General features: G+C 43.1%; 2 protein-coding genes across 2 annotated transcripts in view; both read left to right on the top strand.

Annotated features, from left to right (window-relative positions):
- The window catches only part of Ankrd45 (ankyrin repeat domain 45), a 28,356-nt gene extending 24,932 nt beyond the window's left edge, over positions 1 to 3,424 (top strand). The window contains exon 6 of the mRNA XM_052201125.1: positions 567 to 3,424. Coding sequence (XP_052057085.1) covers positions 567 to 598 — 32 coding nt within the window. The 3' untranslated portion in view covers positions 599 to 3,424. The remainder of the gene's footprint in view (positions 1 to 566) is intronic.
- Positions 3,425 to 8,078: 4,654 nt separating this feature from the next.
- The window catches only part of Slc9c2 (solute carrier family 9 member C2 (putative)), a 59,822-nt gene continuing 54,311 nt past the window's right edge, over positions 8,079 to 13,589 (top strand). Inside the window, exons 1-3 of the mRNA XM_052200687.1 lie at positions 8,079 to 8,214; positions 10,417 to 10,517; positions 12,651 to 12,779. Coding sequence (XP_052056647.1) covers positions 8,079 to 8,214; positions 10,417 to 10,517; positions 12,651 to 12,779 — 366 coding nt within the window. The remainder of the gene's footprint in view (positions 8,215 to 10,416; positions 10,518 to 12,650; positions 12,780 to 13,589) is intronic.

Below are 13,589 nucleotides of genomic sequence, written 5' to 3' on the forward strand. Positions count from 1 at the left end.
GTTTAGAGGGAGAGTAAAGTAGTCACAGTCTAGCCCTGCAGTCCAGAAGTGAGATGATTAGACTTTAATTACTGATTAGAAAGTCCATTTCCCATCCACCCCATTCCCTCACCACTACTGAGCTGACCCAATAGCCCTCGCTCCCCACCCCAGCTCTGCAGAGGAATTGCCTCTCTCCTCAGGTCCCTCACATTCCAGCCTTCTGGGCTTCTTCATATCATCAGATGCTATGCTGACTCTTGATGACACCTCTGAAATGATCGTTAACTTCACATCAAAGAAACGAAGATGGGAGAGGGTCATCATCTTACTGAGAGTCCCTTTGTGCAGTGGTCCAATAAGTACCAGGAATATGGAGCATGTGGGAAGTGTATCCTCTTGGCTTTGCACACTATAGGAAAGGCAGAGACTATTGGAAGCTACGTACCCAAGTGTCAGGGTTTAATTAATGGCTGACTCAGGCTAGGATATACTGTTGTATTCTGTGCCCATTTTTGAAAAACTGGCTATGTCGTGTTTCATATCTCAAGCTAATTAAATGTCATTTAAAAATCTGCTTCTTTCAGGTCAAGTGAAAAGTGCCAGATCGATAACCTAGGCTGTGGTCAGCAGAGAAGCCAAGGGTGTACCTTCTACAGATGCTGCATGGTGTAGGAGGCTACATTACGTTCCAGTGTTAAATAAGACAAACCCGTTCCTGACAAATTCAAGAAATAGATCCAGGGTTTTACAGAAATGTCTGGGTCAAACTCAGTCACCTGGCTTCGGGTTAGACTCTTCAGCATACTCACACCTGGCTCAGGGGCTGGTCCTCTGCTCCTCCAAGCTCGGTTCCTCTTGAGTCCTCCAAGCACATCTCTTAGCGAGTTCCTGTGTTCCTTCAGGAGAGCTGGGCGAGGCTTTAAACACCACACAGAGAAGCTAATAGTTTTCTTTGTAACTGAGGCAAGAAATGTCCACTTGACTAGGGAATTCCATTTTTAAAAGATGCATTAATCTATTTGTAAAAGAAAAGCACGTATTCCCTCTCTTTCAAAAAGCAAATTCTAAGAATTGTAGCCCTGCCCCCCAGAGGTGATGCCTCTGGTTTTAACTGTCTGGAATAAATTTTCACCTGGAAAGTGGGATATAGCTTCTGAGGAAAGCCCACAAATCTGTGGTTTCCCCTCTCAGGGTTTGGTAAGACACTGTAACTACCACCATGCCGATTCCCACTGGTCTCTTTTACATTGTCTATGTTTTAAAGGTCACGGCTACAGAAATGGTCTTCAGAAAGTACTTATGCTAGTCAAATCAAGCAGGAAGGATCCTGAACTTCCTATTACTTTGTGACTTTCTGAGGAAGTTTTTATAAAAAAATAAAATATATATATTTTAAAAAGGAGAGAATCATTTTATCACTTTCTCCTCTTTGTCTTGCTATGCAAACTCTCTTTCACGTTAGAGGAGAAAGAAAACAAGGGAGTGGTTCAGTCATATGTCAGATGTTCTCTTGGTCATGCCATTTGAGGTCATCTTGTTTTAAATGTTTCCCCAAGTTTCTACTTTTGAGATCTTTTCTCCCTATGAGCAAGTGCTATTTGGTTTCCTTCTGAAGAAACATGAACGCTAGCTGGTCTCTGTAGGTCTGTGCTTGATCCCTTAGGACAATCTTTCAAGATACGTGGTGCACATCAGCACTGAGATCATTAGGAAGAGTGTAGGTGCTGTTGGGGGTGTGTGTTGTTATTTTTATTCTAAGCCATGTTTTCTGAGCCTTGATCATGAATACAACAGTGGTTTCTAAGTCTCTACTCCTGGTAAGTAGGAAGGGAATCTGAAAACTCACTTTTATTCCCAGGTAAGACAAGCATTTTTAACAATCTACTAGAACAACTTTCCCTCCCTCTTTGTCTCAAAATCTTTGTCCTCAGAAATTTTATAGCCTTTGATACACTTGCTAACACAGTATTTGTACAGTTCCTTGAATTGGCACCTTTATACCAACTTTCTTATAATCGCCTTTTCTAACTCCTTGCCAGCTTCTCCTCCTCTTGGCCCTCGTCAGATCCTCCCAGGATTCAATTCAGACTCTTGGTGGGAGAATGGTGGTTCTTCACCCCTGACCATCCCCATCTCCAGTATTATAAAGATGTAACCTTTCCTTCTTTGGGCATTTACAGTACCAGAAGCCTCAGTCTGTGTCCTGTGTAACAAAGTCTCCCTCACTCTGTGTCCTGTGTAATGAAGTCTCAGTTTGTGTCCTGTGTAATGAAGTCTCAGTTTGTGTCCTGTGTAATGAAGTCTCAGTTTGTGTCCTGTGTAATGAAGTCTCAGTTTGTGTCCTGTGTAGTGATGTCTCAGTCTGTGTCCTGTGTAGTGATGTCTCAGTCTGTGTCCTGTGTAATGAAGTCTCAGTCTGTGTCCTGTGTAGTGAAGTCTCAGTCTGTGTCCTGTGTAATCACTCACATGCTTCTTTCTCCATGTGAATGAATATGGATCTTTATGAAAGGAAGGCCTTTTTGGGGGGGGGGGGCTTCCTCATACCTAAAGATCTTGTAAAATAGTAAGTCAGTAAATAAAAGTTGAATTGATCTACTTAGTACTACCTTACTGTCAGGTCAGTACCTAGCATTGTTTAGTACTACCATGTACTCCTAGAACTCATCCCCTCTTCACTTACTGAGCTTGATTACCATTGTAGACATGCTACCAACCTAAGCTTATGCCTTGCTATGTCAGGGTGTCGTTGCAATACCCACTCCTCCAACAGGCAAGCCCTACGCACAGCAAACATGTGGCTCTGTCTGCCCTTGCCCAACTGTATAGTCCTTAAACTTTGATCTTGAATGTCATGGCCTAGTGGTTCCCATGGGATCCTTGGATCTTAGAGACTCCTTTGATGTGGGATCTGAACACTTATATCTATGTATGCATAACTTCTGTTTTGCCAGAGATGATATCAATTATTACCTATTGTTGCATTGACTTATGGGTAGATCAATAGGAGATTTAGATGCCCTTATGCTGTGAGTTTGATGTGATTTCATTAGCTGCATGCTGTTTTCTGACCTTGTGTAGACTAGTTACTTTGTTAAAAGCACACTCTTAACAGTTCAGGAATGCCTCCAAAGAATTTGAAAGGGAGGCAATTTAATGTTATGATCAGTTCTAGGTGGCAGTCCTTTAGGTTTTGTTTCATTGGTCATAAAAATGTAATTATTAAGGTATGTGACATTATTAAAATAACAACTTCTGCCTGTTATCACTGTCATGTAACAAAAGACATTTTAACTCCAAAAAGTAGGGCTATGTGAAGACAGTGTGAACTGAATAAATTAAGCTTCATTTCAGAACCTTGTTAGATGTACTCTTCTCATTTCGCCTCATATGATAGAACCTTTATCATACACCAGAACTGGCCTACGTGTCTAACTTTTCACAACTACCGCTCTAGATGTCAAAACTGACATTTATTTAAACATTACACATTGTAAAAGGCTGACAGTTACTCTAGTGTTCATCTAATATGCAGTAGATTATGTTGTACAGGCTAGCCTAATCTCCCATTTAACACACTCCTCTTTCTGTGTGGTCCTATCATTTCTAATGTAGCAATATGAGTTTCTGGTCTCTCTTGAATCCAAGGAGCCCATGACTATGGTTGAAAATGGTTCCGTGTCACTTCCAATGCTAGGTTATAAGAGGTTGATTTAGCTTCTGCCTCTGTCTCTTAAGCTATGGCCCTAGAAGCCAGTCTGTGGGGAGACAAACAAGGAAAGGAACTGGGCTCAAGCCTGCAGCTCTGACTGTGCCCTGTTCATGGAGCTATTGCCTTCAACCTGCCCAGATCATGAGGGAGTCATCTTGGAAATGGATTCTCCAATCAAGCCCCTGTTTGAAGCTATGTGGAGTGGAGTGGAGACACACTTTCTCTACTGATTCCTACTGAAATCATGAACTTCTGAGATAAAGTTTTTGTTTTAAGCTACACAGTTTTATATTTATTGGTTACACACGAAAAATAACATATGCATGTTAGAACTCAGAAATATGAAGTGGCACAACACAGCCCAGAATGTGTGGCTTTGTTCTGAACCTGATTGGTGGGTGGAAACTGTGAAGGTCCGGGGAGAGCATGAGTGACGGCTCCCAGTCCTCAACTACAGCAGAGAAGCCTTCAGATCCTCTAAGAGGTCACTCATGGGAGGAGGGACATGCCCCTGCAGCTAGAGAGAAAAGCTCTTGTTAGGAGGTCCCAGGAAGTATGCCATGATCTTTAAGTAATAAAACCAATGAATCAGTGGCTCTGTCCCAGCTTTGCCCCAGTGCTGCGTAGCCTTTTCTGAGGTGTGAAAGGAAGAAGAACTGAGCTGGAGAAAGGAACACAACTTTCAAGTAAAATTGGAAAGAAACATAAATGTGTCAGTAGTTTGAAATTGAAGTGTCTCTTCATTTCCTAGCCTTTGTAGGTGACAAAAACTATTATTAATCCAAGAAATGACTTACGGGAAAAGATAAAACCAGGGACAGAACATGGGGGTATCTGTTATTCATGGGCTGGATAGATGGTTTCTGCGTGTTCTAGGGTGGTCATCACTGCTGCACCCTGATGCAACAGACCTGCCACATCTCCCTTTCCCAGCATAAGGAACTGTTTGATATACCTTTCTTAGATCTAATGTCCACTCTTGACCAAATCAGCATTTTGGGAGATGGACAATTATAACAAACTCACCTGCCTTACTGCCTATCTCAGTCACATAGTATAGTCTGCCATCAGAAGACAGGATTTGGGCAAAGCACACCTCGGCCTCTCAGTTCCCTGAGGCCCTTCAATGGTTCCTTCTGCTGACTTTGCTCAAAATGGTGAAACAATTTTTTTATGTCCTTAACAGAAGCTCTCCACAGGAGAGGTTGTAATGAGTAGCCTGGTCATTCCTGCAGTTCAGTCAGGCACCGTCTCTGGCTTTCAGCACTGCATCTAAGCCAGAACTGAGTATAAATCTTGTCCAGGTTTTCCTGAGGTATGTGGACTTGGGGAACCTGAATCTTAAAACTACAAGAGTTGTACCCACAAGGTTTGGTGGCCCCAAGAGAGCCCGAAAGGACATCAGTGGGACAGGAGTGGAACACGGCAGGGAAAGGTGATCGGAGGCAGTGGACAATGTGACAACTGGCAGTCTAATGCAAAAGTGCAGGTGAAAGAAAGCCGTGTGAGCTATTCTGTGAGGCAAACTGAAGCAACAGAGTGAACGTTCTCTGCTCCTGTGGTTTAAAAGGAGCTCATATCTGTACAAAGGAAGTTGTAGACAGTATTTTAGGATGTATCAGAGGCATATATAGAACTGTTGATTGAAATTCAGTCTCACCTGACGGTGGTAATGCACACCTGTAATCCCAGCACTCTGGGAGGCAGAGGCAGGCGGATTTCTGAGTTCGAGGCCAGCCTGGTCTACAGAGTGAGTTCCAGGACAGCCAGGGCTATACAGAGAAACCCTGTTTTGATAAAAACAAATCAAAAAAAAAAAAAAAAAAGAAAGAAAGAAAGAAAGAAAGAAAGAAAGAAAGAAGGAAAAAGAAATTCAGTCTCTAGGAGTTTCTTTAACACGTATGCAATGCAGAAGATGATAGATTCCATCGGCTTCTTGCTGTGATGTTCCCCTTGGTGCTCTATGAAAGAGCACATGCAGCAACATGAACCACGAGCACCACGCACCCCCTACACACAACATAACTCAGCCACAGCAGTGCACTACAAACTGATGATTAGTGTTCACTGAAGAAATTGTATTTGTTTCTAGTAATTAGATTGGTGCCCTCCACCCCCGCCAAAATCATATGCTAGGCATCAAGAATTAGTTGATGACTTTCCTGAGGAGAGTGGGGTGACATTGTACCTTCAAGCAAAGAACTAAAATTCCATGATGAGTTGAATGGAGGAAAATGATAACCTTGAATATTGAAAGGGAAGAAAAAGAGAAGGAGGGGAAGGAGGAAGAAGAGGAGGAGGTGGCAAAAAATCAGGAATCAGGGAAGAAGTCTAAAGGGACTGAAAGGGTAATGGGTGTGTGTACTAGCTGGTTTTGTCTACCAACTTGACACAATCTGGAGTTATCACAGAGAAAGGAACTTCCCTTGAGGAAATGCCTCCATGAGATCCAGCTGTAAGGCATGGAGGGCTCCTTGTGGGTGGTGTCATCCCTGGACTGGTAGTCCCGGGTTCTATAAGAAAGCAAACTGAACAAACCAGGAAATCAAGCCAGTAAGAAACATTCCTCCATGGCCTCTGCATCAGCTCCTACTTCCTGTCCTGCTTGAGTTCCAGTCCTGACTTCCTGTGGTGATGAACAGCAACGTGGAAAGTGTAAGCTGAATAAACCCTTTCCTCCCCAACTTGCTTCTTGGTCATTGTGTTTGTGCAGCAATAGAAACCCTGACTAAGATGGAGGGTAAGACACAGAACAGGAAAGCAAAAGGAAGGGGCGTGGAAGGCTGTCGGAAGGCAGGAGCGTGAGCAACCATAATAATATACGTGTATAAGATGCTACAGTGAAACCTGTTATTTTGTATCCAACTAAAATTTAATTTAAAAAAGTCAGTGTTAAGGGAGTTAGGGCTGAACTGGATAGAACTGGCATAAGAATGACATCATGTATGGTTTTTAAAACCCCAAAAGTTCTTCTGTCTATGTGGACAATCTTTGACCCTTTCATGTGTTACATCAGGCAAAAGAAATCAGTTAAAAACAGTTGTAATGCGTAGGCAGAGTGTGGTCACTAAGAAATGCATGTTTCTTTATAGCTCAATAACTCCTTTTGGATTGGAGGTGGGGATAATGAGTGCAGCCAATCAGAACAAAAGCAGGTTGACAAGAGACCAATGGGAAGTCAGTATGGAAACAGCTTTTGCTTTGGCATCGGTTGGTGGTACTGACCCTGGCAAACAGCACAACTCAGCACAACGGAGCCCTGTTCTTTGGGATTTTGAAAGGCTGCATTTTGATTTCAACTCTGAGCCAGTTTAGGCTTGGAAGAACACACCTCTGGGGAAGAACTTGGTTTTAAGGTCATTAACACGGGGACAAGGGCTTGGTGATAAGGACCGGAAGCGCTGCTGGAGGCTGGGTAGTAACTTGAAGATGTTGTGGCCACTTCCTTCTTTATATTGTAATCTTTGTCACTGGTGGCAAACAAGTATAAAACAGGGGACAGAGGATAAACTCTGTTCCCGAGGCTACTTCAGAACCCTTTAGGAAGTCTTAGGTTAAGGCTAGCTATAAGGGAAAGCAAAATAACTCAAGCCCTTCCCGGGACCATCCCATGTTTACGTAGGCTATGTCTCACCAATTCAGTGGGGGCATCAGAAAGGAGACCCAGCCTGTTGTTGATATGACAAGTCACGTGTCTGTTGTCAGGGTTCACGGCCCCGAGGAGGAGGAACTTTTCCCTAATTCAATCAAAGGCATCACACAATCGAACACCAAATCTTTTCAAGTCTTCTTAAAAATATATTGTTTACCCCTGTCTTCACTCCGAACCTTAACTGATATGACTCAATTTACCTTGTTTCTCTGTCTCCGCGAGAGGGAAAATAAATGAAGTCGGAGTGGTGAAGTGGAATCCCAGAGCAATTTGTACTCGTGGGGAATGAGGAGTGGGATGCTTGTCTTTGCTCCTGTCCTCTAAGATTCCCCTCCATCAAATGCGTATGATGCACCTGCCTCGTGCCGCAGACTGTGTGTACAATCTGAATGAAAATCAGAATCTCGAGTCTCGGCCTTTGAGAGACTCGCTGCTCCAGGCACGCACACAATCAGATCATCACCGCAATAGCAGTACAGTCACGATCCACTCCTTCCCACGTGCAGGTAGCACCCTGAGGATAAGACACCAGCCTAAGTGTCCCTGTAAATATTTCTGGAGCATGAGGGAGAATGAGTGGCATCGATGTGCGCAGAGCTGAGTGCGCTACCCACCTTAGATAGGTGGGGTGGGGTTGAACCGGATCCCAGTGGGCCTCATGGTCTTTTTTTTTTTTTCTTCTTCCATATTACAACAGAATCATCTGCCATAGTGAGGGGCAGTCCCAGAAAAGCAATGTCGAACAACAGCTTTTCTTTCTGGGCAGCAAAAAGTGACAACAAGCCTGATTTGCTCTGTGGGAGGCCAGCCGATTACTTTGTGGTCCAGAAGCATTTCACAATTCTTATATGTGCCACTATTGTTTTGGGAGGTAAGTAGATAGGCGAAGAGACTCTCCTCTGTCCTCAGAACCTTCCCTCATTGTAGGAGATCACAGCTACATCGAAAGAATAGCCAATGGAACCTCAAGATGTGTGAATGAAGGCCGTCTGCATAGCTTCGTTCAGTTTTTGAGGAGCTGTTGTGTATATCCATTGCTTTATTCAGTAACACTGGCTGAGCGTGGGAGGATGACCAAGAAGCCTGAGTCTGGCTTCCATCACGGAGTTCCCTCGTGCGGGAAGGAGGCAAACAAATAACCACGAGGCAAGGTGCTAAGTGTACACATAGAGATAATGCGAGGGTTCCCTAGTAACGAGGAGGAGGGAGGTCCGGATACGCCTACATGACCAGGCCCACCCTGATCAAATTATCAGAGGTAACGGGAGACAGCTTGTCACACGGACAAAGAAAACAAACAGTTCACGGTTTGCATACTTGATGTCATTGATCTTGTGTATTATGGCTTCTTTAGATCTCATCTTTTAACGCCAGCATTTGGGAGTCAGAGGCAGGCAGATCTCTGAGTCTGAGGCCAGACAGAGTGAGTGAGTTCCAAGATACCCAGGGTTATACAGAAACACCCTGTCTTTAAAAAAAAGGTTCGATTTTAGTATATGCATAGGAATGTTTCTCTCGCATATATGTCTGTGTACCCTGTGCATGTGGTGCCCACAGTGTCAGAAGAGGATGCAGAAGAGGACATCAGAGCCCCTAGAACTGTGTATGGCTGCTTCTGAGCTGCCACAAGAGCCAGTGCTGGGGACTGAACCTGGGTCCTCCGGAAAATCAGCAAGTATGCTTAACCACGGAGCCATCCCTCCAGCCACTATTATGGCTTCTGCCGGGATTTTTTTTTTTTTCCCTCTGTGTAGCCCTGGCGGTCCTGGAACTCACTCTGTAGACCAGCCTGGCTTCAAACTCAGAAATCCACCTGCCTCTGCCTCCCAAGTGCTGGTACCACCGCCCAGCAAATTAGCACACCACATGGCTCCACTGGGTCTTGAACCCAGGACTTTCTGCGTGTAAAGCAGATGTGATAACCCTTACAGTAGGGAACCGGACGGGATTTTTCTTTACTTCACCTGCATTGCCTGCCTAGAAAAAAATTAGAGAGGGCTTTGTAAGTAAAGGCCCCCTGAACATTGATTATAAAATCAGCAGATGCACCAAGTGGTATTCATAGAGATAAAGTAGCCCAGTCAATAACACTCCTATGAGGAGAGTTTCTAGGTCTCTGTAAGGGAAAATTTACTTGGGAAGAACACCAGCTCCTCCAGAAACTTTTCTGGCCTCAGGAAGACTACCAAGGGCCAAATAATGAAACACACACATGTACTGAGTATCTTCGCCTTAGTATCATCGGGGTGTGAGATCACTTTGTCTGGGTCTTTTAACACACTCACTAATGACTTTGCTTCCTTTCAGTAACCACAGCGATTGGATGACCACGAGCCTTGATATCTCTAGATACACCCTGAGGGTGTAAAGAAAAGTGGCCAGGAACAAAGGGCATTGCAGAAATAGTGTGAAAAACCATCTCTTTACCCAGACTTAAGCATAAGAAATATTCAATAATTCTTGGCTGATTTGGCTCAAGCTCAGTCTGGGTGGCAGGAAGTACCCAATCTAGGCCGCCAGTGAGTCTTGCTTTTCTGCCACTGGTCGGTGTCTGTAGAGTGATCCTAATATGTTCCTGGTGAGCAACTGTGAGGCTGGTGAAGCCTCCATATTTCCCACAGTCTTCTGTGAGGGGTGCCGATGATAGGTATCTTATACGTAACAGATTGCATTTGTGGCCCAGTGAGTTTCAGGAAGTAAAAGCACTTGCCACACAGGCCTGTCCACATGAGTTCAATTCCCAGAACCCACATAAGGTATGTAGAGTCCTTGAATTTCTACACACACACACACACACACACACACACACACACACACATCCAAATACATTTGTAATAGTTATTAACTCTTCACATACACTATGACTAAGAAAAAGTTAAAAATTAAATAACTAGGCTGAATATTAATGACATTATTTTGGAAATATAAACACCTCTTTTGGTAAGGTGTATACACACACATACATATGTAAGGGCTTACAGTATAGGTTGACACAGGCATACAATACAGTATATACTGATCGAATAGGGTAATTACTATTTTGAAACTATAACTTATAATTTTTATCTTTTAGGATTTTCAAGGATGGTTTTAAAGAATTCTGAGGTCTTTGTCTTGATGATTCTTTCTGTGTCAGGATTTGTGACAGGGCGACTGGCTTACCATTTTGTTGAGGTACTGTATACATAATAAGTTAGAGCATAAATCAAAGGTCAAACACCTCAAAGATGGTCCAGTCCTAATATGCAAGTGTTTCTTTTTCTTTAGTCCTGGGGAGCAAACTCAGGACCACACGCATGCCAGGCAGGAGCACCCGATCAATTACGAGCATCCCCAACCCTGTGGGATTACAAACATGTGAACAGATGTTAGAATAATTTCATACAGTGCTGAGCATTTTGCAAAGAAAGACACATAAGAAATACAATGAGAGAGTCATACGTTCAGAAAGCTTCAAATGAAGCAGGAGTTTGGAAGGGAGACACTTTACGTGCCTTGGCAGGTTCCTTGTCATTCTTCTCTGAGCTTTACCCTTTCTGTCTTGTTGCTCCTTCTGAGTTCCTGTTCCTTTCCTTTGTGGGTACACTGGTCTATTCCCTGATGTTCACTTTAAACACGTACAAAAGGCTTGATACAAAAGGCAGGATCCCTTTTCTTTTAAGATTTATTTTATGTGCACAGGGTGTTTTGCCTTCATGTCTGTAGGTGCATTGCATGCATTCCTAGTACCCATGAAAGGCAGAAGAGGATGCAGAGCCCCTGGGACTGGAGCTACAGACTCCAGATAACATACAGTTAGCTTCTGTGTGTGTGCTGGGAACTTCACCTGGTCCTCAGTAAGAGCAGCAAGTGCTCTAACTACTAGGCCATCCCCTGTAGCAGATATTTTCATAGTAAGGCATTCTCTCTCTCTCTCTCTCTCTCTCTCTCTCTCTCTCTCTCTCTCCTCTCAGATTAAATATGAAACATGCACCACACACAACATAACCTCAGGAAAATACCCTTTCATTGTCTTAATAATGCCTGGTCTTAATAATTTCAAGATGGGAAATAACACCTATAGGATATTTATAGGGCCGTGAAAACCTATCAGTCTCCCCACACTCCCACTAGCTAGCATCATTTGAGAGTTTGCTATGTGCCACATACATTTTTAAGTGCTCTGAACTAATGAATTTGCCAACTGAACAGCCCTTGGGTTGAGCCATTCATTCGTGCGGGGATGTGATGGTAGTCCTCATTAGCCACTTTACAGACAAGGAACCGGGGCACTGAGAAGCTGGATCACTTTTAGAGGAGAGTAATTACAACAGTTCAGCCACCACTGTGTTGTCTATTACTTCATCTACACCATTCACCTTCCATGCCCTATACAGATTATATCACTATCTAAGCGTCATATTTCTCTACTGATTAACTGGGATTTTTTTTTTCAATTTAAGCATATCTTTACAAATCCACAAATATATGGGCAAGAATATATAATAGATATATTAAATATCTAATAGCCTAATTAAAATACTTTTCTGTGGATTGGATAGCATTATCTCAGGTAATACTAATGGTAAGGGATATCATTTCTATAAATGTCAATTATAGGTTATAATATATATATTATATGTTTATAATATATATTATATGTATATAATATATATGCAATGTTCATGTAAAATAACGTATCAGAGAAGATCAATTTAAAATGAGTAAAGAATGGAAAAGATAGGGCTGGAGAGATGGCTCAGTGGATAAGAGCACTTGTAACTCTTGCAGAGGTTCTAGGTGCAGTTCCAAGCACCAACATGGTGACTCACAACCCTTTGTAACTCCAGTTCTAGGGGATCTGACACTTTACCCTGGCCTCCTGGGGTACCGAAGGCATGTAGTGCACATGCACAAATGCAGCCATAACATTTGTACATATAAAACTAAAAGAAAAATTCTTCAAAAGGAGAAAAGATGTATTAGGGCTCCTGGTTTCATACTTTTCAGTCCTTGGTTTTTCGGCTCCGTGGCTGTGGTTTGTGGGGAGATGGACATTATCACAGTAGAGGATGGGGCAGAGCAAGGCTGCTCACGTCATGACAGAGAGAGCTAGAAAGAAAGGGGTCAGGACAAGATACGCTCTAGAATGACACCTTAATGACCTTGCATTCAGAGCCCAATGACATTTGCATTCTGGCGATCCAGCGCCACCTGCTGGAACCAAGCCCTCAAACAAACCTTTTCCGGTGCGGGTGTGGGTGCGGGGCGCATGCTTCTAAACCTCCACAGTATCAGACTAATTTTTCCTTGCATTTGTTACTTTAGGTGCACCAAATTGTCTACCCTCTTCTAAAAACACCAAGCTTTTCACTGTATTGTTATTTTTTGCCTTTAATTGTATTCGTGGCCGCTTTGGATGTGGACTTTTATATAGTCAAGAACGTGTTCTGGCAGGTAAGGAAACGTTCTAAAGCAGCTAACCATCTCTGCTCTGTAGAACTTCTAATTTAAAAGGGTCGCAGGCTGGGCAGGGTGGGGGTGGGATTAACGTTTGCTGAGGCTCCGCCAAGTTTAGGATCCGCGAAAATAGCGTATCAGTGTTGCCTGTGAGTCAAGGAAGCAGAGTTCACTAGAGGGTCGGGAAACACTTGCGTCTGGGTTTTCTGGTCCTAGTCCAGTTTCATCTCCACCGTCCCTAGTTTTTGTTGCCAGAGGTGTTGTTATTTATCTTTTTCCTCTTGTTCCTTAATTACACTTGTTGCGCTATTTTATTTCTGTTTTTCAGAGAACATTTGCCCTGTTTTGGTTTAACTCTGTTCTTTCTAGCATCTTGAATTAAAATCAATTGAATTGTAGCATTTTAATGGTATTTTGCATCTGCAGGGTGTAATTTTTTCCCCTTTTGCCTGACCTCATGTTTTATCTTTTAATATTTTAATTATTACTAAATTCTAATTTTTAAAAAGCTTTTTGGGGGCAGGGACACATTCATTCTTTTTTAGTTATGTAGTTTTGGCTGGCCCTGACCTTGATATGTAGACCAGGCTGACTTAGGATATACAAGGTTCTGCTTGTTGGGGCTAGGGCATGAACCACCATGTCAGCAGGGCAGGTAGTGTTGCAGTAGAGACGTGCAAGTAACCTGTGGTGTGTTAGGGTCCTTTGGGTGCTTTGTATCCACAAACCTTGGGTAATTTTTTGCCAGTTAAAAGTAATAAAGTAATGGCAAAAGGCATGACCCAGTCGGTAAGACACTGGCTGCTC

The sequence above is a fragment of the Apodemus sylvaticus genome, chromosome 12 (genome assembly GCF_947179515.1).
Source record: "Apodemus sylvaticus chromosome 12, mApoSyl1.1, whole genome shotgun sequence".
Classification (NCBI taxonomy): Eukaryota; Metazoa; Chordata; class Mammalia; order Rodentia; family Muridae; genus Apodemus; species Apodemus sylvaticus.